Here is a 22,033-nt window from a genome sequence, read left to right as displayed (position 1 = left end):
GAAGACATTGTAGAACCCTCTTCAATGGCTCCAAACACAAACACACACAAACACACCCTGTACACACACATATATACACCGTGTACACACACATATATACCCCGTGTACACACACACATATATATACCCTATACAGCGACTTCTTTACTTACAAATGAGTTATGTTCCAGAGGTAAGTTGCTTTGTTAGTAAGTCCCCACTTTACTCTTGTCAATTCCAAACGTGTTGTACGGCGTGTACACTAAACACGGGGAATGGCTTTGAAAGTTGTGTACTCTCCTGTAGATGCCTGTTCTGCAGATGGAGATGTCACTGGTCCTTCATGTTCTGCAGATGTAGATGACACTGGTCCTTCATGTTCTGCAGATGTAGATGCAACTGGTTCTTCATGTTCTGCAGACATAGTGCCAGTGGTTCTTCAAGTTCTTGAGATGTAGATGCCACTGGTTCTTTACGTTCTGCAGATGTAGATGCCACTAATTCTTCACGTTCTTCAGACGTAGATGACACTGGTTCTTTAAGTTCTGCAGATGTAGATGCTACTGGTTCTTCTCGTTCTACAGATGGCATGCCACTGGTTCTTCAGGTTCTGCAGATGTAGATGCCACCACCGCCATCTATTGAGCGGGCAGTTGAACTTACGACTCTCGGTCTGAACAGGCAACTGGACGCACCGGACCGGGTTTGTTCCAATCTCTGAAAGTTCGTAAGTCGAATGTTCATAAGTAGAGCAGTATCTGTTCTGTATATATTTGAGTAACAGTTACTTAAAACGCAAACACTTGAAACTGCACCGGCTTGCGGGGTTGGGGGAGGAGGTGCCAGATTTTCAAAAACATCGGACAATCACTAAATCGTCATCATTGTCTAAAATAACTTATTTTGCACATTATTGTTCGACATGTTTGTAGGTGTTGTTTTTTTCCGTGTTTTATATTCGTTTATTATATGAAGTTGGCATAAAGAAACAATACAAATAGACAAAAAGTTATCGCATTTACTGCACCATACTTAACACTCATCTCTCAGGCTCTGCATCATGGGGTGATGTATAGACGTGCAGTATTTTCATTTTAACACGTTGGTTTTCGCGACCAATATCCATGAGTTTTTTTTGTTAGATTGCGCAAATATAAATGTAGGTAATTTATTTGAAAGGCGCCTTCCACTGTCTCAAAGCGCCTTGTAAGATTAAGCTTAAGGAAAGGCCAAGAGAAGATGAGAGCTACGTCGAATAAACTGACTTAAGATATGGTTTCATCTACATTGTCGGTTAAACAAATTTTCCATGGTAGAGAATTCCACGACCAAGGCGCAGACACAGAAAATGCCTGCTCACCGCAGGAACACAGCCGGGAAGGAGGTACGAACAGAAGGGCAGAGGGATTTAGGAACGAAACAGGATTTCTCCACAAATATGGCTGTCGTCTGATGATGCTCGTTGTAATTACTGGCGAAACGTCGTAATCAGATTGTGAATGTGGATTTACTCTCCAACACACCCGTGTGGTGTACTAGTGTAGAGACAGTGCGTGTGTGGAGACAGTACGTCTGTGGAGACAGTGCAGGTGCAAAGACAGTGCGTGGACTAGTGGTCACGACCAGAAATTACAGGGTTGATAAATAATAGGGGGCGAGTTGTCACAGGGGGAATCGCCAGGGAAGTTCGGGAACGGGGCCATGGCCAGGGGCGGAGTCAGGGCCACGCCAAGCATAAAAGGAGGCGACGAGCAAGGTTCGGGGCTGCCGTGGGATCGGGGTCATCGCTGTCTTCGCGTCGCCGCTGTCTTCACATCGTCGCTATCTTCGCGTCGTTGGTGTCTTCGCGTCGTCGCGAGTTGTGTGTCATCCCTGTCCCAAGTGATCTGCGTGTCATCCCTGGCCAAGTTATCTGCGTGAAGCGCCTGATCAAAATAAAGAAAGCCCTCTACTTATATTACTTATATGCTTATATGTCTATATGTCTCTGGTTCTGTGTTTTATCTTTCTCTCAAATTTAGCATTCTCAGGAAGAACGTAATCAACCAGGTAGGGTGTTGACTGTTATGTTATCCGACTCTCTGTTGTATTACATTACATTTATAAGTATACTAGATTTGTGTTTCTATTTCATTTATACCTGATGATGATTGCTTGTGTTGCAATCGAAACGTCGTATGCTAGTATTTAATTTATTATTTTATCTTTATACGTGACTTTACCGAAAGAACCAAAGAGTAATTCCTGCAGTCACGAAAGCTCCAAATTAAGTTTAAAGCCCTTTACAGTTCGTGTCGCCCGAGAATCATACAAACTGGTGTCAGAAGTGGGGTAATTGAAATGTCGAGGCCCGTATTGATTTAAAAAATTCTGGCGGTGCCTTGCCTCTTGGGTACAGATTTTTTTAGCAGGATGCCCCTAAAGATTCTGACAGACCAAGGATGTGTCGAGATGCCGTCAGGGCAAAGATTGTTCTTTTTGGATTCCCCATGTAAAAATACTGTGGCGAACGTTACAGTTCAGGCCTTGGCAAAGGAATCAATAGATTCCGCCAGGCACGCAAATGTTGGTCCCTTTGCGCTACCGCAGCTTCAATCAGCTGACGCCGAGGCGGGAGTCCTCTTTACACCGTCCAACACAGCGACCCGAGGGCTTACGCTGGTGGGTGTGCAGACAATCCTTCGGATGAACCAAGAGCCATTTCTACAGGTCTTGAATGTATGTGTGGGAACAGTGTTAGCTCACGCGATGCCTCCATGTTTTTAGGCTATTATCTCTGCTGCAGGGAGTGGAACAGAGAGCCGAGTCAGATGGGACATGGGCAGATAAATTGTGTGGGAAATCCTGATTTATCCCAGGCGCAACGGAACGGATTGCGATCTTTGCTAAGGTAATTTTCCGACATTTTCAGTAAGAGCAAATTTGACATTGGTCGTACTTCGTTGCTGAAACACCATATTGATACGGGCGATGCAGCTCCTATTCGACAGAACTCATATCGTTTGAGTCCTGTAGAAAAGGAACATGTACAGCAGGCGTTGGAGGAAATGTTGGCGGCTGATATAATTTCACTATCAACCAGCCCTTGGGGAGTCCCTGTGGTGTTGGTGAAAAAACCAGACGGAAGTTTAAGGTTTGCTTCGACTTTCGTAAATTGAACAAAGTCTCAGTGGCAGACGCTGATCTGCTTCCACGTATGGATGATTCCCTGGACGTGTTGTCGGGCGCTCGGATTCTTTTCAACATTGGACCTGTTGGGGTTTTGGCAACTACCCCTGGATGAGTCTTCTCGAACATAAACTGCATTTCGAACGCCTCAGGGATTCTACCAAATTTGTCTCCCAATAGGATTGCATTCAGCGCCTGCCATATTCCAGAGACTTATGGAATTGGTCCTGGCGGGACTGCAATGGGACTCCTGCCTGATTTACTTAGATGATATCACTGTGTTTGCTCGCACATTTGAGGAGCATTTGCAAAGGTTGCGTGCTCTAGGGTACGGTCGGCTAATCTCAAATTAAAGCAAGCCCTCTACAGTTTGTGTCGTCTGAGAGACATTACACTAGTAACGAATTGGCATGTTCTGTTTACTTGACAAACCTTACTAATGTGCTTTCGGGTGGTGGTGGGTTTAACGACATTCATATTTAAGCGATCTAACCCATAAAAACCTCAATTCTAGATAGTATTTTTACGCACTTTTATTTAACTCACTCTGTCTGTTGTCGTATCCTCAAATCTTGTAACTAAATTTTAATCCACTTCCCAATGTGGTATAGACTGCAAACTTCGTATACTTATGTCTTACTGGTGACAATACCATATTCTATCGTAAAAATATTTTTTTAAACCATCCTTTTTATATGTTATGTTTCGGCTTGAGTCTAATTGTCCACGCTCAACTAATGTTGGCTGTAAATCACCACGGTCCCTTACGTTATGGCAAGCTTCGGGGCCACTTCCTGAAGTCATGGAGTTTTGCCATTACGAGTATGGTACATTTCATTAAAGCGTGTTTTTAAAAACAGTATTTTAAAATATTACTTATTTATTAATTTGTATGTATGTATGTATTGCTCCTGCACTGTTTGTTTTGCACGCCACAGTGCCGCCACTGATGATAGGCCACTTCGTTGATGGCCAGGTCGCTTCTGAAAAAGAGCTACGTGGCTCAGTGGTGGGCCTTACCTGGTCAAATAAAACAAAGAGTCTACGTAGTTTTCACTTCACGTGTATCTGTTCTCAGAGCAAAAAATATTGCCTCCACGTTGTGTACCTTCACAGTCGTGCAGACACGCTCGTGCTTTCGAACGGCCAATGTGTCGCGCGGCATTTTCTCAACATTTATTTTTCTCTCTGTCAGCTTCTCGAGTGTTTAATCTCCGCTCCACGAGACCTGCCCCCTGTGTAGTACACATCCTCCACCCGTGCCACCAAATTAACAAAGGTCCCAGTCGAGGACTCACTCTCACTCGACATGCTTGCTTGGAGCCTCCTCCTTCACTCTTTCCACGTAGACCTCAACATCCGTTCCCAAAGCAGAGACTCGGTCTCCCGTGTGCCAACTTAACCCCAGCCGCGTCTGACAGCCGGGGCTTTCTTCCTGTTCCTGCTTCACGATCGAGAGGGGAACTGAAGAATCCTCCCCCCTGCCATGTTCCACCTTCACCCCTGGCCACATCTCGACGCTGGCAATCTCTCCTCGCTCCCGCTTCATGATCGGTAGGGAGGCAGAAGGATCTTCACCGTTGCATTCTACCTTCACCTCTGGCCACGTCTCGGAGCTGGCGATCTCTCCGCGCTCCCGCTTCACGATCGGCAGGGAGGCAGTAGGATCTTCACCGTCGAATTCCACCTTCACCCCTGACCACGTCTCGAAGCTGGCAATCCCTCTGCGCTCCCGCTTCATGTTCGGTAGGGAGGCGGGAGGATCTTCACCGTCGCATTCTACCTTAACCCCCAGCCACGTCTCGAAGCTGAGGGTCTCTCCACGTTCTGATGTTAGCGATGCCGAGGGGGTCGCCGAGGGGGTTGCCGAGGGGGTCGCCGAGGGGGTCGCCGCGGGACCCTCACCCCCGAGGCTCGCCACGACCTCCCCAGCGGCAGTCGCGCCCTCGTGACGCCCGGCCCTCCCACGGGTGCAGCGGCGGAGGAGGGGAGGACTGGCTGGCAGCGTCGACGCGCTCGAGCCCGCGCGGACCTGCCGGCGTGACCGGAGGCTCCCCGACCCGGAGGAGGCTTTCCCGCCCGCGTGCGTCCTCCAGTGCACGCGGAGGGTGCCCAATTGCGTGAACGAGCTGCCGCACACGTCACACGCGTACGGCTTCTCGCCCGTGTGGGTGCGCTTGTGGATGCACAGGTTGCCCGACTGGGCGAAGCACTTGCCGCACGTGGAGCACTTGTAGGGCTTCTCGCCCGTGTGGGTCCTCGCGTGTATGACGAGGACTCTTGACTGTGCGAATCGCTTCCCGCATGCCGCGCATCCGTAGGGCTTCTCGCCCGCGTGGGTCTTCTCGTGGTTGAAGAGCGTCCCCGGCTGGTTGAATGCCTTGCCACACGTGGCGCACCTGTACGGCTTCTCGCTCGTGTGGATCCTCTGGTGGTTGAGGAGGTGGTGCGACTGAGTGAAATCCTCTCCACAGACATTGCAGCAGTAGGGCCTCTCGTCTGCGCGGATCCTCCCGTCCGGTGAGACGTCTCCTAGCGGTGGGGCGAATGCCTTCCCGCGTCGCGCCCGCTTCATGTGCACGCTCTGATGGGAGCAGAAGTCTCCCGAATTTGCAAAAACTTCATCGCACATCCAGCACTTGTACAGCTTCTCGTCGGCGTGGCTCCTCTGGTGGCCGATCAGAGTGGCTGCTTTGTCCGTGCTGTACGGGCAGTGGGGGCACTGGTACAGCACGGACTCGGTCAGGCCCCTGTGCTGCTTCATGTGGTCCTCCAGGGCGGGCAAGCTGATCACCACCCAGTTGCAGACCGGGCAGTAGATCTTCATCTCTCCTCCCTCGTTCATGGTTCCTGTCTTGGCACTGGGGCAAAGAGTGAGGCACACGAAAGAAAATGAATCTCCCTCGCCCCACCCCTGTGAAGTATCGCAAACAAGGCGTGAAGCTAGAAACCACGGACACCGGTTGCTAACCGTCGAAAAAAGAAAGTGGTTGTCGCTGCGTCGCGTGGCGCTTTCAGATGCTGCTGCTGCTTGTGGCGGACGTCTGGAACGCTCTTCCTCTCCGGTATCAGAAAGCCATTGGGAGCTACGATGCACTTTTAAATCATCATCTAGATTCTAGATTGACAAACTAATTCCTTTAGAATTGCTGCTTGTTGTTGTGTTTAATTTGTAGTCCTTCCCCCGCACCTCTGATTAGCGCGGTTGGCTACTTGTTCTGTTATTCTTGCTGCCTTGCCCAATCTTGATAAATCGAACTTAAACAATTAATTTCCATTTTGCGACTTGCCCTACTTTTGTTCTATTTTGCACTCCTATCGTTTGTTTGTGTGTATCGTGTTTGTGTGTATTGTGTGTTTGTGTGTATGGTGTGTTTGCCGTTGAAAATCACTGACTCCCCATGCCCATACTGGACATCTGTAGAAAAGAGCTTTATAGCTCATCTGATTCCTCCTGCAGTCTAAATAAAGATTCTGATTCTGAGATGACTGGCAGATCCACCACCTATGGCCCCCACTGTGCAAACTTGCTGTGTTTAAGTCGCCTGGCGCTCTGCTCGTTGTTGTGAGTGTCGCTCCTCTGCCCTCTGTTGTTGCTGGAGGGCGACTGCCTCCAACTGCCCAGTAGCAGCGTCCTTAATGAACCTCCTCCTCCACAGAGGCCGATCTTGACACCGCTGGTACCAGTCGTCGGCAAGTCCACTCAGCTCCACATCCTCCCGTACCGCATCAGCGCCATCTCATCTCCAGCCCATACCGCGCCCTTCTAGCCCCCCTCTATCCGGCCAAACAGAAGCTGCTTGGGCGTACGGTGGCTAGGCATGCGGGCTACATGACCCGGCCAACGTAGCCTTGGAGGAGCTCGCCGATGATAGGGACCCTGTCCAGATCCTTCAAGGATTCGTGAGTTCCTCACACTGCGACTCAGCCTACAGTTTAAACCCCCGATGGATCGTAGGCAGGGTCGGCCTGCAGGTTGCAAACCGGCGCAGACACAACAACAACAACAACAAGAACCGCCATTCGCCACAATTTGGCGGTGACATCACCACGGCGCTTGTGCCAGGCTAGGTGCACTTTGAGGCCGTCACGTGAAGTATCCATGCCTCGCTGCTGGCAGGAGGTCACAGGACAGAGACGCAGACACGAAAATGTAAAAAGATCCCTCGTATAGATTTTGTCTTAAAACTTTCGTGACCGCAGGAATTCACATTTTTTTGTTCTTTCGGTAAAGTCACGTAGATAGAAAATACAAATAAAATAAAGTAAGTATTTTAAAAAACTTATTTAAAACACGCTTTTATGAAGTAATGGAAGAAATCCACGACTCCAGGAAGTGGCCCTGACCAATTACAGCCAACGTCAGTTGAGCGTGGATAATTAGAGCCAAGCCGAAACATAACATATAAAAAATGATATTTTTAAAAATGTTTATTTTTTATGATAAAATATAGTATTGTCATCAGTATGACATAATTATTCCAAGTTTGCAGTCGATGCCACATTGGGAAGTGGGTTAAAATGTAGTTACACAATTTGGGGATACGACAACAACAGACAGAGTGAGTTAAATGAAAGAGTGTAAAATAGTATTTAAAAATATTTTTTTTAAACACGCGTTCATGAAATATACCGTACTAGTAATGGAAGAACTCCACAACTCCAGGAGGTGGCCCCGAAGCTTGCCACAACGTAAGGGACCGTGGCCAATTACAGCCAACGTCAGTTGAGCGTGGACAATTAGACCCAAGCCGAAACATAACATTTTAAAATGAATGTTTAAACATACTTTTTTTTTAATAGAATATAGTATTGTCATCAGTATGACATCAGTATACCAAGTTTGCAGTCGATACCACATTGGGAAGTGGGATAAAATTGAGTTACAAGATTTGAGGATATGACAACAGACAATATTTTATGATTTTATTTTTATATTTTTTATATTTTTACTATTTCCCTTCTACGTGACTTTACGGAAAGAACCAATAATATATTCTCTGTCTATTGTTTTATATGTTTATTATTTCCCTTCTACATGACTTTACCGAAAGAACCAAGAATATGAATCTCTGCAGTAACGAAAGCTTTAAATCAAAAATACAGAAAAGCGTTAATAAAGGGCGTGTAAAATAAAATAAAAACCCACGACGTTTCGATCGCAACACAAGCAGCCTTCATCAGGCGGCGAGAAAAGATGACCGCTTGTGTTTTAATTATTAAAAATTGTATTTAATTTTTTATTTTCTATCGACCGAAATAACCAAAGAATATCCCCCGTGTAGCCTTGCCAGACTGTAGGGGCAAGTGCTGTTAGCGATGTTTACCACACACACAGCACCAGCCACACATTTGAGGCCGAGTCGACCTAGGGGAGGCCCAGGACCGGTTCAGATAATCGTCACCGGCGGTGTTGGCCGTGAGCGGGAATCGAACTCGGGTCGCCGGGTTCGTAGCGCTAACCGCTGCACCACCGCTCCCCACAGGAGCAAGCGCGCACACAAAGATAAAGATGCCCCAGGTAGCCTCACACAGGCTACAGTTGCAAGTGCTGCTGTTAGTAGCGAGTAGCAGTACCTATGAAGGGGGTCGGTATCCAGCACCACGCCCGGCCGCCTTTGTCTCTCCCCCAGTGGCGATGTTGAACTTTACAACGCTACACGGAGGCCTCGACTCTCTGTCTCTGTGCGTGACGTCATTCACGGTGTCCACAGCACCCCCCCCTGGCGTTGGTGACATGACGTCACGCAACCTGCAGTCGCGAGCAAATGACGTCATCCCCATCGTATTAAGGACACACCCCTCCGCCGCACAGGACCGACGACGTCACGTGCCGAGTAGGGGGGTGGCGTCACTCGCGTCTCCCAGCGGCCCGCCACTAGTGGCGTGACGTCACGCTCGCGGCGAGATTGACGACACGACGTCAGACCGGCGCGCGCCTGCCAGGGTGGGGGGGGGGGTGTAGGGTTACGTCACGAAGGGGCTGGATGCGAGTGACGTCACCGCTACAAAGACAAAGATCCCCCTACCCGTACCCTGAGCGACGGTGACGTCACCGCGGCGCCCGTGCCCAGGTGCACTTCGAGCCCGATAGATTACGTCATATTACCGTCTCCAGCTGAACCCGCCCCCATCCATCCCGAGCGTGACGTCACCCAGCCATCTTCGGGCGCGATGACGTCACGCGCGCGGTGGTGCTGCGAGTGAGTGACGTCACCCGTTCCTTGTGCGAGACTCGCTGCGGTGAGCGGTGGCGAGGAATCTCATCATCATCATCACGGTGACTAGGAGATGTTAACTACCTCGCCTGGTGTGCAGGAGGTCGTGGGTTCGATCCTGACCATGACAACGCCTGCTGCTGCTGTATATATGAAGTTTGCGTGTCTCTCATCATCATCACGTTGACTAGGAGATGTTGACTACCTCGCCTGGTGTGCAGGAGGTCGTGGGTCCTATCCCGACCCTGACCATGCCTGCTGCTGTATATTTGTAGTTTGCGTGTCTCATCATCATCATCATGGTGACTAGGAGATGTTGACTACCTCGCCTGGTATACAGGAGGTCGTGGGATCGATCCAGACCCTAACGCCTGCTGCTGTATATATGAAGTTTGCGTGTCTCTCATCATCATCACGGTGGCTAGGGGATGTTGACTACCTCGCCTGGTGTACAGGAGGTCGTGGCTTCGATCCTGACCCTGACAACGCCTGCTGCTGTATATTTGGAGTCTGCGTCTCTCTCTCATCATCATCATCATCACGGTGACTAGGAGATGTTGACTACCTCGCCTGGTATGGAGGAGGTTGTGGATTTGATCCCACCCCTGACGCCTGCTGCTGCTGTATATTTGGAGTTTTACATGTATCTCACCGTGGTCAGCGTGGATTTATCTCCGGGTCCTCTGGTTTTTTTCCCCCTCCACGTTCAGAGAGTATTTGGCGGAAAAATAAATGTTCGCAGGATAAGCCACTTCGTCAATGGGCTGTCATCTGCGACGGCCGCAGGCGCTTGTGAGAAAGAGCTACCCCATAGCTGGGGCCTTGCACCTGGTAACAAGGGAGCATCCTAGATTTGAATTTTTCGTGACTGCAAGGATCCATACTCTTTGGTTCTTTCGGTAAAGTCATGTCGGTGAAAAAAGAAAAATAAGAATACAAATTAAAATTCGATTTTTTCTATTTTTATTATTTTTTGTTGAAATTTTTTCACCTACGTGACTTTACTAAAAGAACCAAAGAGTAAGGGAACATATTCTTTGGTTTTTTCGGTAAAATCACGTAGGTAATTTTTGTTTTAATTAATAAAAATAAAATAAAAATCACGACGTTTCGGAGGCAACACAAGCTTCCGTATTCAGGTGGAACCGTCACAGCACGATAGATGTATCAAATAAGATACAGCGTAGCGCTAACGATTGTGTCAAATGTGAAGATGTCGAACATGTAAAAGGAAGGAATTTCCGCGTGCCTCCCTGCGTGCCCCAGTGCCGACGCGGACGGACGGACGGAGATATGAAGATCTTCTGCCCGATCTGCAAGTGGCTCGTGGTCAGCCTACCTGCCCTGGACGACCACATGAAGCGGCACAGGGGGTGGACGGAGCCCGCTCTGTTCCAGTGCCCCCACTGCCCGTTCAACACGGACAAGCTAAACGTCTTCATCGGCCACCAGGCGACGCACGACGCGCGCGAGTCGCACAAGTGCTCCGAGTGCGGCAAGGTGTTCATCGACACCGAGGTCTTCCGCGAGCACCGGGCGGCGCACGCCCGGGAGAAGCCCTACAAGTGCACGATGTGCGAACTTGCGTTCAACCGCTCGGAGGATCTTCACGAGCACCAAAAGACTCACACCGGCGGCAAGCCCTACCACTGCACCGTCTGCGGGATGGAGTTCACGCGCTCGGAGCACCTCCGCAACCACCAGAGGATCCACACGGGCGAGAAGCCCTACGGGTGCGCCACGTGCGGAAAACGGTTCGCTCGCTCGGGGGCGCTTGTCATTCACAACAGGATCCACACGGGCGAGAAGCCGTACGTGTGCGCTGCGTGCGGCAAGGCGTTCACCGAGTCGGGGGCCCTGAGCGTGCACAGGAGGACCCACACGGGCGAGAGACCCTACAGGTGCACGGTGTGCGCGAAGGCGTTCGCAGATCCGGGGACCCTCTCCACGCACAGCAGGATCCACACGGGCGAGAGGCCGTACGCATGCGCCGAGTGCGGCAAGGCGTTCGCTCGCTCCGACACGCTCGTCAACCACAAGAGGGTCCACACGGGAGAGAGGCCGTACACGTGCGCCGTGTGCTGGAAGGCCTTCGCCGAATCGGGCGCGCTGAGCGCCCACAAGAAGATCCACGCGAGGGAGAGCGCCTGCGACTGCGGTGAGGCGTCGACGCCGTCGGGCGGCTGCCCCGCCGCCGGAAGCGCGGACGCGGCGGGCGGAGGGAGCGTGACGAGGAGGAAGCGTCGCGAGTGCATCGCGCGCAAGGGGGCGACGGCCGCCCTAGTGGAGCCGCCTGACTCTGGGGGTGAGCGTGCGACTTTCCCCGGAGAGGCGGCGGCGAGCCCTCCTCCTCTTCCTGCGCCCGCCGCGTCGGAAGAAGAATGCCGGGAAAAGCCCGCCGGCTTCGTCGGGACGCGCCCGCGGGTAATGAAGGCGGAGAGCAGAGGCGGAGACGCGTCCTCGGCGAAGGTGAAGGAGGAACGGGAAGGGAACGTCGGAGGCTTCGAGGCGTGGCCGGGGGTGAAGGTGGAGCCCGGTGGCGAGGTTGTTCCGTGCCGTCCCCCCTCCCTGCCGATCGTGAAGCGGGAGCCTGAGGATTGCCACGGGAGCGAGACGGAGCCGCGGGTAAAGTTGGAACACGGAGCTCAGGACTCCTCCGTCTCCCTGTTGAGTGTGAAGCAGGAACCGGAGGAAATCCTCAGTTGAGACTCGGCTGAGGGGAAGGGGTCAAGTTAGAACTTGGAGCTCAAGATTGCTCGGTCTCCCTGTCGGTCGCGAAACGGGAACTGGAAGGATGAGGCCCTCGTTTGAGAAGCGATGTCGAGGTCGATGCGAACGACGTGGAGATGGGAGGAAGACGCCGGACAGCCATGGACCGCCGTTGGCGTGGAAGTATCGCTAAAGAATGGAGTCGAGACAAGAGGGTGGAGGGTGGATCACGTGGAGCAGAGGACAGACCCATTTCGATCTGTGCAGAAGCACCAGGAATGTGAGTGTGCGTGTCCGTGTGTGTATGGGGAGCGGTGGTGCAGCGGTTAGCACTACGCTGTGCTAAGAACTCGGCGACCCGAGTTCGATTCCCGCTCACGGCCAACACTGGGGACGATTATCTGAGCCTCCCCTAGGTCGCATGAAATGAGTACCTGGTGCGATGTGTAATCATTGTCGCTGAGGAGACAAAGGCGGCCGGGCGTGGTTGCTGGCCTTCATAGGTGCTGGCTAATGGCACTTGTCCCAACAGTCTGTTACGGGCTATACGGGGGATCTTTGTATTTTTATCGTTCTAACCATACGTAGCCAACCGTGCTTATTGGAGGTGCGATGTGTAGCGCGGCAGTTTATTTAAAAATAATTTGGCCTCCGCGGCCGATGCAAACATTTCCACATGGGACTGCCCAGCCACCCCTGGTGACAAAAACGCATTCAATTTTCTCTCTCTTGACCTCTCGACCTCTAAACACCACATATACTAAAATAATTCTTATTACCGGAACATTTGTCTGTCTTTTTTTAAACTAAGATATCGGGGAGGGGGGAGGGTGTTTTTAAGAGGGGTGGCCCCGTTTTGATTTTAGGGTATAGTTTTAGTTTTAATCACAGGGGGTAGTTTACTTAACAACTTCATTTCAACGAAATGTAAGTTACAAAAATTTGAATGCATTTCTGAAACAAAATTGGACCAATACAGGAGAAATCTCTCTGAGCACAAGGTAAGATTTTTGTTGTAGGTACAGTAAATATTTATTAAGACTGTTAAGTGATTTGGCCGTTAAGCAACTATAGGAAATGCACGTCAAAATCTTAATCCGTTACGACAGGACCTAAAGTTAACCCTTTTTCACCCCAAAAAACGTACTTATGCAATATTTGAACGGTGGATATTAATACGTAAAGATACTACCAAAATCATGGGGACCTCCTTTGCCAGTGTAACGGGTTCCGGAGACACTTGTAGAGGTAACTTCTTTATTACGATTCAACAGCACTCCAACAGTCCAACACTCCAACACTCCAACTCTCCAACTCTCCAACAGTCCTGATACTCTGTTACAGCCTAGGTTCACAGCCTAGGTACACAACCTAGATACTCTACTCTGGCTACGCTCTGGAACTCGCCCTCACAAGGTCGTAGAGTCGGGAGTTCCAGAGTCCCACCACTGGCTCTCACAGCGTCCCAGGGTCCTCCGATGGCTGGTCTTGGGTCTTGGGTCTTGAGCTACGACTGGCCCTGATCGTCCAGGGAGCTCCCCTTTTATGCCCAGTCCCCAACGAGGGGTGGGGCCGTGTGCGCCCCCAGATATCCCACAGAGCACACACAGCCCCCCCCTTTGGCGGCGCCAAGGGAATTAAGCGCCTGGGAACCCAACGCCTGATGCCAAGAGGCTTAAGTGTCTGACCCGCCTGGGAACCCACGCCTGGCGCCAAGAGGCGCCAGGCGTGGGCCCCCAGCAGCCCCTCCCTTCTTATGTCACTACACCAGTATCAAAATATGAGAGTAGGTTTTCCCCTTTTTCTGGCAACAAAACAGCTGTGTTAAGATGTTAAAACACCAAACTGAAACCTTCTACAAAAAATCATGTCTGCATTGACCACAATACTTGTGGTCAGAATGCAAACAAAAACCGTACTTTGATAACACTGGTCAACACACTTTTTCTGGCATAAGGAATTCCAACGGATTTAAGGTAATTTTGGGGTGCTGATTCCAAATCTGGCATCAGTTTTCGTCTATCTTTGCATACTGACCACGAGTATTGTGGTTAATGCAGACATGATGCCTTGTAAAAGGTTTCAGTTTGGCGTTTTAACATCTTAACACAGCTGTTTTGTTGCCAGAAAAAAGGGGAAAACCTATTCTCATACTACCAATAGTATGAACACATAACGTTAAAAAAAACGTGGTTAATGCATTAATGAATATTTACTGTACCTACAACAGCCCGTCGTTAACAGGGGAATGGTCGGTAAGCGAACACATTGAGCTCTATGACTATTGAGGCACTACACTACACTATACACTACTATACACTACACTATACACTACACATTGAGCTCTATTGAGGCACTACACTACACAACACAGACGAGACAAGATGGATATCGAGACGGAGACAAGACGAAGATAATGGCGGAGAAGAAGACGGAGATAAGACAAAGGCAAGATAAAGACGACGGAGACAAGATAGAGACAGAAACAAGATGGCGACGGAGACTAGTCTTCCATGGCGGCAGCAGCAGCAACGTCACAGCGAGTAGTGACGTGGCTATGCCGTGCAGCAGGAATCCCGCGAGCTACAGAGGTGGAGCGCAACTGGGCGGGGCTCTGGGCAGGCTCTCTGTGTGCGGCTTTAGCGGTGGGGGGTGGGGGAAGGTTTTTGCTGTCCAGGCACCGAAAGAAAAAAATAAGTGATATTAAAAAAAACTTTTTTAAAAACACGCTTTAATGAAATGTACCGTACTCGTAATGAAAGAACTCCACGACTCCATGAAGTGGCCCCGAAGTTTGCCGTAACGTAAGGGGCCGTGGTGATTTAACAGGCAACGTCAGTTTACCGTGGACAATTAGAGCCAAGCTGAAACATAAAATTTCACAAATAATATTTTAAAATCTTTTTTACATTTTTCTGATCGAATATGTCATCAGTAACAGGACCCTGCGGGGTGGGCTGGTAGGAACGAACAATTGAATGGCTATAATAAAATGAAATGGCAAAAAATGGCCGCCAATAAGTGGATGCCCCGTGGCCCCGCCCTCCACCCGCGTAACCCCGCCCAGGCCACCCGTGGCCCCGCCCCATCTCCGTGTCCCCGCCCCCAGCTCGTTGCTCCATCCCTTACCGCCGTAACCCCGCCCCAACCCCGCGTAGCCCCGCCCTCCACCTCGTGCTCACGCCCCCTGCCGCCGTTGCCCCGCCCAGCCCCGCCCCCTGCAGCTGTAGCCCCGCCCAATACACCCCTAGCGGGGGAGAGATTCCCAGGCCTGGATCTAGGCTGGAGAGCCACCGACGAGGGGGGGGGGGGGGTAGGGAGTTGTTTTTAATGTAAAAGCTTTAAATGTAAATGTTTCTATTAAAAAAACATCCGGGAATGTAACATTGCTAAACATTAACTCCCTTTCACACACGCGGGGGAACTATACGAAGGGAGAGTTTGAGGCCTAGTTCTAGGCTTTAGGCCTAGCTGTAGGCTTTAGGCTGCTGTGAGTTAAATTTTAACTTACAAGTTTTAATTAAAAGCTATCTCAGGGAATTATAAGGGAATGTTGCACTTGTTTAGGCAGGAAAGCCTCATTAATTTAAACGTTTTAATTAAAAGCTATCTGAGGGAATTATAAGGGAATGTTACACTTGTTTAGCCAGGAAATCGTCACTGAGTCTAAAGGTTTTTGTAGGGTCATGCCAAGTGTTTGCAATAGGGGGCGATGTTGCTACACAGACGGACGGAAGAACGGACGGACGATATAATCTACTAGCATAAGTACCCGGCGTTGCCTGGGTGAAAAATATATTTCTTAATAACCTTACATATATACACAGATGGGCTGCTACCCCTGCCCCCCCAGCCACGATCTCGGCCGCTGTGCAGTAATATGTACGGCCTATAGTGTGGTGGGGTGTCGAGGCCTAGTACCGTGTAGAGCCTCCGGCCTCGCCTAAATTGCCCACCCGGCTGAGGCTGGGTACGGGTGCCGTTCCCCCCCCCCCCCCGCGCTACAATAATATTGTCTAATCGCTATAATTTTATTATCTACCGACCCTATAATAGTAATTGCACACATTGGCGTGGGGGGGGGGAGTAAAGAGGACGTGAAACTTTGATGAATTTACCTCAGAGTCGCGTGTTAATACATGCGCATATTTTTAACGGGAATTAAAAATGGCGTTCACCCCGCAGCGAATGCGTCGCTACCCGTTGCCAGGGGCAACCGCCGTGGAAAACCAAACGGACCAATCGTGTCTTGCAAATCCCTCACATTTCGTCCAATGAAACTGCGTATGGTCCGGCGACACACAGACAGACAGACAGATTTGCGATTTTATATATATAGACTAGCAGAAGTACCCGGCGTTGCCCGGGTGAAAAATATATTTCTTAATAATCTTACATATATACACAGATGGGCTGCTACCCCTGCCTCCCCCCCCCCCAGCCACGATCTCCTCGGCCGCTGTGCAGTAATATGTACGGCCTATAGTGTGGTGGGGTGTCGAGGCCTAGTCCCGTGCAGAGCCGCCGGCCTCGCCTAGATTGCCCACCCGGCTGAGGCTGGGTACCGGGGCCGTTACCCCCCCCCCCCCCCCGCGCTACAATAATACTGTCTAATCGCTATAATTTTATTATCTACCGACCCTATAATAGTAATTGCACACATTGGGGTGGCGGGGGAGTGAAGAGGACGTGAAACTTTGATGAATTTACCTCAGAGTCGCGTGGTGGGTGTCGAGGCCTAGTACCGTGCAGAGCCTCCGGCCTCGCCTAAATTGCCCACCCGGCTGAGGCTGGGTACCGGGGCCGTTACCCCCCCCCCCCCCGCGCTACAATAATACTGTCTAATCGCTATAATTTTATTATCTACCGACCCTATAATAGTAATTGCACACATTGGGGTGGCGGGGGAGTGAAAGAGGACGTGAAACTTTGATGAATTTACCTCAGAGTCGCGTGGTGGGTGTCGAGGCCTAGTACCGTGCAGAGCCTCCGGCCTCGCCTAAATTGCCCACCCGGCTGAGGCTGGGTACGGGTGCCGTTCCTCCCCCCCCCCCCCCGCGCTACAATAATACTGTCTAATCCAGCGGTCGGGAACCTATGGCTCGCGAGCCATATATGGCTCTTCCAGTGACGGAATATGGCTCCCAGACAATTTTGAGTTGAAAAAATAACAAAAATCAGTTTGGAACTGATTTTAAAATACTTGTGATATTGCTTAATAATACTGTGTCATTTTAAAGTAAACAGAAATTAGTTTTGAAGATAAATTTCACTTGTATAATACTGTGTCATATTAAAGTAAACAGAAATTAGTTTTGAAGATAAATTTCACGGGTCACGCCTGCATGAAGCTCAACCTCACCACGTATGAACCGGAATACAAGGCCATCAGCAAAACCATGCAGCACCAGAAGTCGCATTAAAAATAAGACATATTTAATTTATTATACGTTAAAAATTCTATATGGCTCTCAATGAAATATATTTAGAAATATTTGGCTTTTATGGCTCTCCCAGGAAAAAAGGTTCCCGACCCCTGGTCTAATCGCTATAATTTTATAATCTACCGACCGTATAATAGTAATTGCACACATTGTGGTGGGGGGGAGTGAAGAGGATGTGAAACTTTGATGAATTTACGTCAGAGTCGCGTGTTAATGCGTGCGCATATTTTTAACGGGAATTAAAAATGGCGTCCACCCCGCAGCGAATGCGTCGCTACCCGTTGCCAGGGGCAACTGCCGGACCAATCGTGTCTCGCAAATCCCTCACATTTCGTCCAATGAAACTGCGTATGGTCCGGCGACACACAGACACACAGACAGACAGACAGATTTGCGATTTTATATATATAGATTGTCGGCTGGTCCACTTTGTTCCTACCAATATAAAGATGCCCCAGGTAGCCTCACACAGGCTACAGTTGCAAGTGCTGCTGTTAGTAGCGAGTAGCAGTACCTATGAAGGGGGTCGGTAGCCAACACCACGCCCGGCCGCCTTTGTCTCTCCCCCAGTGGCGATATTGAACTTCACAACGCAACACGGAGGCCTCGACTCTCTGTCTCTGTGCGTGACGTCAATTCACGGTGTCCACAGCCACCCCCCGGGCATTGGTGACATGACGTCACGTAACCCGCAGTCGCGAGCAAATGACGTCATCCTCATCGTATTAAGGACACACCTCCCCGCCGCACAGGACCGACGACGTCACGTGCCGGGTAGGGGGGTGGCGTCACTCGCGTCTCCCAGCGGCCCGCCAATAGTGGCGTGACGTCACGCTCGCGGCGAGATTGACGACACGACGTCAAACCGGCGCGCGCCTGCCAGGGTGGGGGGGGGGTGTAGGGTGACGTCACCAAAGGGCTGGATGCAAGTGACGTCACCGCTACAAAGACAAAGATCCTCCTACCCGTACCCTGAGCGACGATGACGTCACGCGCGCGGTGGTGCTGCGAGTGAGTGACGTCACCCGTTCCTTGTGCGAGACTCGCTGCGGTGAGCGGTGGTGAGGAATTCCCGGTGAGCGGTGGCGAGGAATCTCATCATCATCATCATCACGGTGACTAGGAGATGTTAACTACCTCGCCTGGTGTGCAGGAGGTCGTGGGTTCGATCCTGACCCTTACCATGCCTGCTGCTGCTGCTGTATATTTGGAGTTTGCGTGTCTCATCATCATCATCACGGTGATTAGGATATGTTGACTACCTCGCCTGGTGTACAGGAGGTCGTGGATTTGATCCTGACCCTGACGCCTGCTGCTGTATATTTGGAGTTTGCGTCTCACTCACATCATCATCACAGTGTCTAGGAGGTGTTAACTACCTCGCCTGGTATACAGGAGGTCGTGGGTCATATGCCGACCCTTACCATGCACCATGCCTGCTGCTGTAGATTTGGAGTTTGCGTGTCTTTCTCTCATCATCACGGTGACTAGGAGATGTTGACTACCTCGCCTGGTATGGAGGAGGTTGTGGGTTTGATCCCACCCCTGACGCCTGCTGCTGCTGTATATTTGGAGTTTTACATGTATCTCACCGTGGTCAGCGTGGATTTATCTCTGGGTCCTCTGGTTTTTTTCCCCCCTCCACGTTCAGAGAGTATTTGGCGGAAAAATAAATGTCCACGGGATGAGCCACTTCGTCAATGAGCTGTCATCTGCGACGGCCGCAGGCGCTTGTGAGAAAGAGCTACCCCATAGCTGGGGCCTTGCACCTGGTAACAAGGGAGCATCCTAGATTTGAAGTTTTCGTGACTGCAAGGATCCATACTCGTTGGTTCTTTCGGTAAAGTCACGTCGGTGAAAAAAAATAAGAATAAAATTTAAATTCGATTTTTTTTTCTATTTTTTTTCACCTACGTGGCTTTACCGAAAGAACCCAAGAATATGAATCCTTGCAGTCACGAAGGCTTCAAATCTAGAAGTAAGGGAACATCGTTTAGTTTGGCTTAAAAAAAAACTGCTTCAGCAGTTTTTTTGCTTGTGTTGCGATCGAAACGTCGTGATCCATTATTTTTTCTACCTCCCTGACTCTACCGAAAGAAGCAAAGAGTATGAATGGCACAACGTTACTTAGGCTTCGGCGAGTGTGACCATGGCCGCCTGTTGTCCTAGTCCCCCATTCACCACGAGGCCTTGGCATTGCCAAACGTAACCCTACCCGTTGTGTCAAACATGTAAAAGGAAGGAATTTCCGCCTGCCTCTCTGCGTGCCCCAGTGCCGACGCGGAACGGACGGACGGAGAGATGAAGATCTTCTGCCCGATCTGCAAGTGGCTCGTGGTCAGCCTGCCCGCCCTGGAGGACCACATGAAGCGGCACAGGGGGTGGACGGAGCCCACGCTCTTCCAGTGCCCCCACTGCCCGTTCAACACGGACACGCTGAATGTCTTCATCGGCCACCAGGCGACACACGACGCGCGCGAGTCTCACAAGTGCGCCAAGTGCGGCAAGGTGTTTATCGACGTCAAGGTCTTCCGCGAGCACCAAGCGGCGCACGCCGAGGAGAAGTCCTACAAGTGCACCGATTGCGAACTGGCGTTCAACCACTCGGAGGATCTTCACGAGCACCAAAAGACGCACGCCGGCGGCAAGCCCTACCACTGCACCGTCTGCGGGATGGAGTTCATGCGCGAGGTGCAGCTCTGCAACCACCAGAGGATCCACACGGGCGAGAAGCCCTATGGGTGTGCCACGTGCGGAAAACGGTTCGCTCTCTCGGGGACGCTCGTCATCCACAACAGGATCCACACGGGCGAGAAGCCCTATGGGTGCGCCACATGCGGAAAACGGTTTGCGCACTCGGGGACGCTCATCATCCACAACAGGATCCACACGGGCGAGAAGCCCTACGTGTGCACCACATGCGGAAAGGCATTCGCCTACTCGGGGGCCCTGAGCGTGCACAGGAGGACCCACATGGGCAAGAGACCCTACAGGTGCACGGTGTGCGCGAAGGCGTTCGCGTATGCGGGGACCCTCTCCACGCACAGCAGGATCCACACAGGAGAGAGGCCGTACAGGTGCACGGTGTGCGCGAAGACGTTCGCTCGCTCCCACACGCTCGTCGTCCACAAGAGGGTCCACACGGGAGAGAGCGCCTGCGGCGAGGGCGCCGAGGCGTTGACGCCGTCGGGCGGCTCCCCCGGCGCCGGAAGCGCGGACGCGGCGGACGGAGGGTGCGTGACGAGGCGGAAGCGTCGCGAGTGCATCGCGCGCAAGGTCGCGACGGCCGCCCTACCGGAACCACCTGACTCTGGGGGTGAGCGCGCGACTTTCCCCGGAGAGGCGGCGGCGAGCCCTCCTCCTCCCGCGCCCGCCGCGTTGGAAGAAGAACGCCGGGAAAAGCCCGCCGGCTTTGTCGGGACGCGCCCGCGGGTAATGAAGGCGGAGAGCGGAGGCGGAGGCGGAGACGTGTCCTCGGCGAAAGTGAAGGAGGAACGGGAAGGGGACGTCGGAGGCTTCGAGGCGTGGCCGGGGGTGAAGGTGGAGCCCGCTGGCGAGGTTGTTCCGTGCCGCCTCCCCTCCCTGCCGATCGTGAAGCGGGAGCCCGAGGATTGCCAAGGGAGCGAGACGGAGCAGCGGGTAAAGTTGGAACGCGGAGCTCAGGACTCCTCCGTCTTCCTGTTGAGTGTGAAGCAGGAACCGGAGGAAATCCCCAGTTGAGACTCGGCTGAGGGGAAGGGGTCTAGTTAGAACTCGGAGCTCAAGATCGCTCGGTCTCCTTGTCGGTCGCGAAACGGGAACTGGAAGGATGAGGCCCTCGTTTGAGAAGCGATGTCGAGGTCGATGCGAACGACGTGGAGATGGGAGGAAGACGCCGGACAGCCATGGACCGCCGTTGGCGTGGAAGTATCGCTAAAGAATGGGGTCGAGACAAGAGGGTGGAGGGTGGATCACGTGGAGCATAGGACAGACCCATTTCGATCTGTGCAGAAGCACCAGGAATGTGAGTGTGCGTGTCCGTGTGTGTATGGGGAGCGGTGGTGCAGCGGTTAGCACTACGCTGCGCTAAGAACCCGGCGACCCGAGTTCGATTCCCGCTCACGGCCAACACCGGGGACGATTATCTGAGCCTCCCCTAGGTCGACACGGCATGAAATGAGTACCTGGTGCGATGTGTAATCATTGTCGCTGGGGAGACAAAGGCGGCCGGGCGTGGTTGCTGGCCTTCATAGGTGCTGCCTAATGGCACTTGTCCAAACAGTCTGTTACGGGCTATACGGGGGATCTTTGTATTTTTATCGTATGTTCAACTTCTTTCGCACCATACGTAGCCAACCGTGCTAATTGGAGGTGCGATGTGTAGCGCGGAAGTTTATTTAAAAAGAATTTGGCCTCCGCGGCCGATGCAAACATTTCCACATGGGACTGCCCAGCCACCCCTGGTGACAAAAACGCATTCAATTTTCTCTCTCTTGACCTCTCGATCTCTAAACACCACATATACTAAAATAATTC

The 22,033-nt window shown here is 51.5% G+C and overlaps 3 protein-coding genes across 5 annotated transcripts in view; 2 read left to right on the top strand and 1 right to left on the bottom strand.

Moving 5' to 3' along the window:
• LOC133359946 (zinc finger protein 287-like) overlaps positions 1–8,848 on the bottom strand; it is a 33,949-nt gene extending 25,101 nt beyond the window's left edge. The window contains exons 1-2 of the mRNA XM_061578511.1: positions 8,725–8,848; positions 4,452–6,008 (exon numbers count right to left, since the gene is read on the bottom strand). Of these exons, the coding sequence (XP_061434495.1) occupies positions 4,452–5,992 (1,541 nt within the window). The 5' untranslated portion in view covers positions 5,993–6,008; positions 8,725–8,848. The remainder of the gene's footprint in view (positions 1–4,451; positions 6,009–8,724) is intronic.
• Positions 8,849–9,361: 513 nt separating this feature from the next.
• Positions 9,362–12,083, top strand: LOC133359849 (zinc finger protein 664-like). The gene is made up of 2 exons (XM_061578403.1): positions 9,362–9,427; positions 10,632–12,083. The coding sequence occupies exon 2, from the start codon at positions 10,659–10,661 to the stop codon at positions 12,069–12,071; it is 1,413 nt and encodes a 470-aa protein (XP_061434387.1). The 5' UTR covers positions 9,362–9,427; positions 10,632–10,658; the 3' UTR covers positions 12,072–12,083.
• A 128-nt stretch (positions 12,084–12,211) lies between these two features.
• LOC133359845 (zinc finger protein 664-like) lies at positions 12,212–22,033 on the top strand. 3 transcript variants are annotated; one of them, XM_061578396.1, is made up of 2 exons: positions 12,212–12,354; positions 19,792–22,033. In XM_061578396.1, exons 1-2 carry the CDS (start codon positions 12,212–12,214, stop codon positions 21,236–21,238), a joined length of 1,590 nt encoding a protein of 529 aa, XP_061434380.1. In that variant the 3' UTR covers positions 21,239–22,033. The 3 variants fall into 3 exon arrangements, with proteins under 3 accessions (XP_061434380.1, XP_061434381.1, XP_061434382.1); XM_061578397.1 differs by lacking the exon at positions 12,212–12,354 and adding an exon at positions 18,479–18,593; XM_061578398.1 differs by lacking the exon at positions 12,212–12,354 and adding an exon at positions 18,554–18,633.

This window comes from Lethenteron reissneri, chromosome 66 (assembly GCF_015708825.2).
Source record: "Lethenteron reissneri isolate LAM-NWPU_2019-01 chromosome 66, ASM1570882v1, whole genome shotgun sequence".
Classification (NCBI taxonomy): Eukaryota; Metazoa; Chordata; class Hyperoartia; order Petromyzontiformes; family Petromyzontidae; genus Lethenteron; species Lethenteron reissneri.
This window is presented reverse-complemented; position numbering and strand designations above follow the sequence as displayed.

What these genes read in the sequence shown, in the direction of transcription:
- LOC133359849 (XM_061578403.1), top strand. Translation starts at nt 10,659, where the DNA reads ATGAAGATCTTCTGCCCGATCTGCAAGTGGCTCGTGGTCAGCCTACCT.
- LOC133359845 (XM_061578396.1), top strand. Translation starts at nt 12,212, where the DNA reads ATGGGAGGAAGACGCCGGACAGCCATGGACCGCCGTTGGCGTGGAAGT. An exon ending in TGTGCAGAAGCACCAGGAAT is followed by an intron (nt 12,355 to 19,791) that starts GTGAGTGTGCGT and finishes TGCGTGCCCCAG; the next exon opens with TGCCGACGCGGAACGGACGG.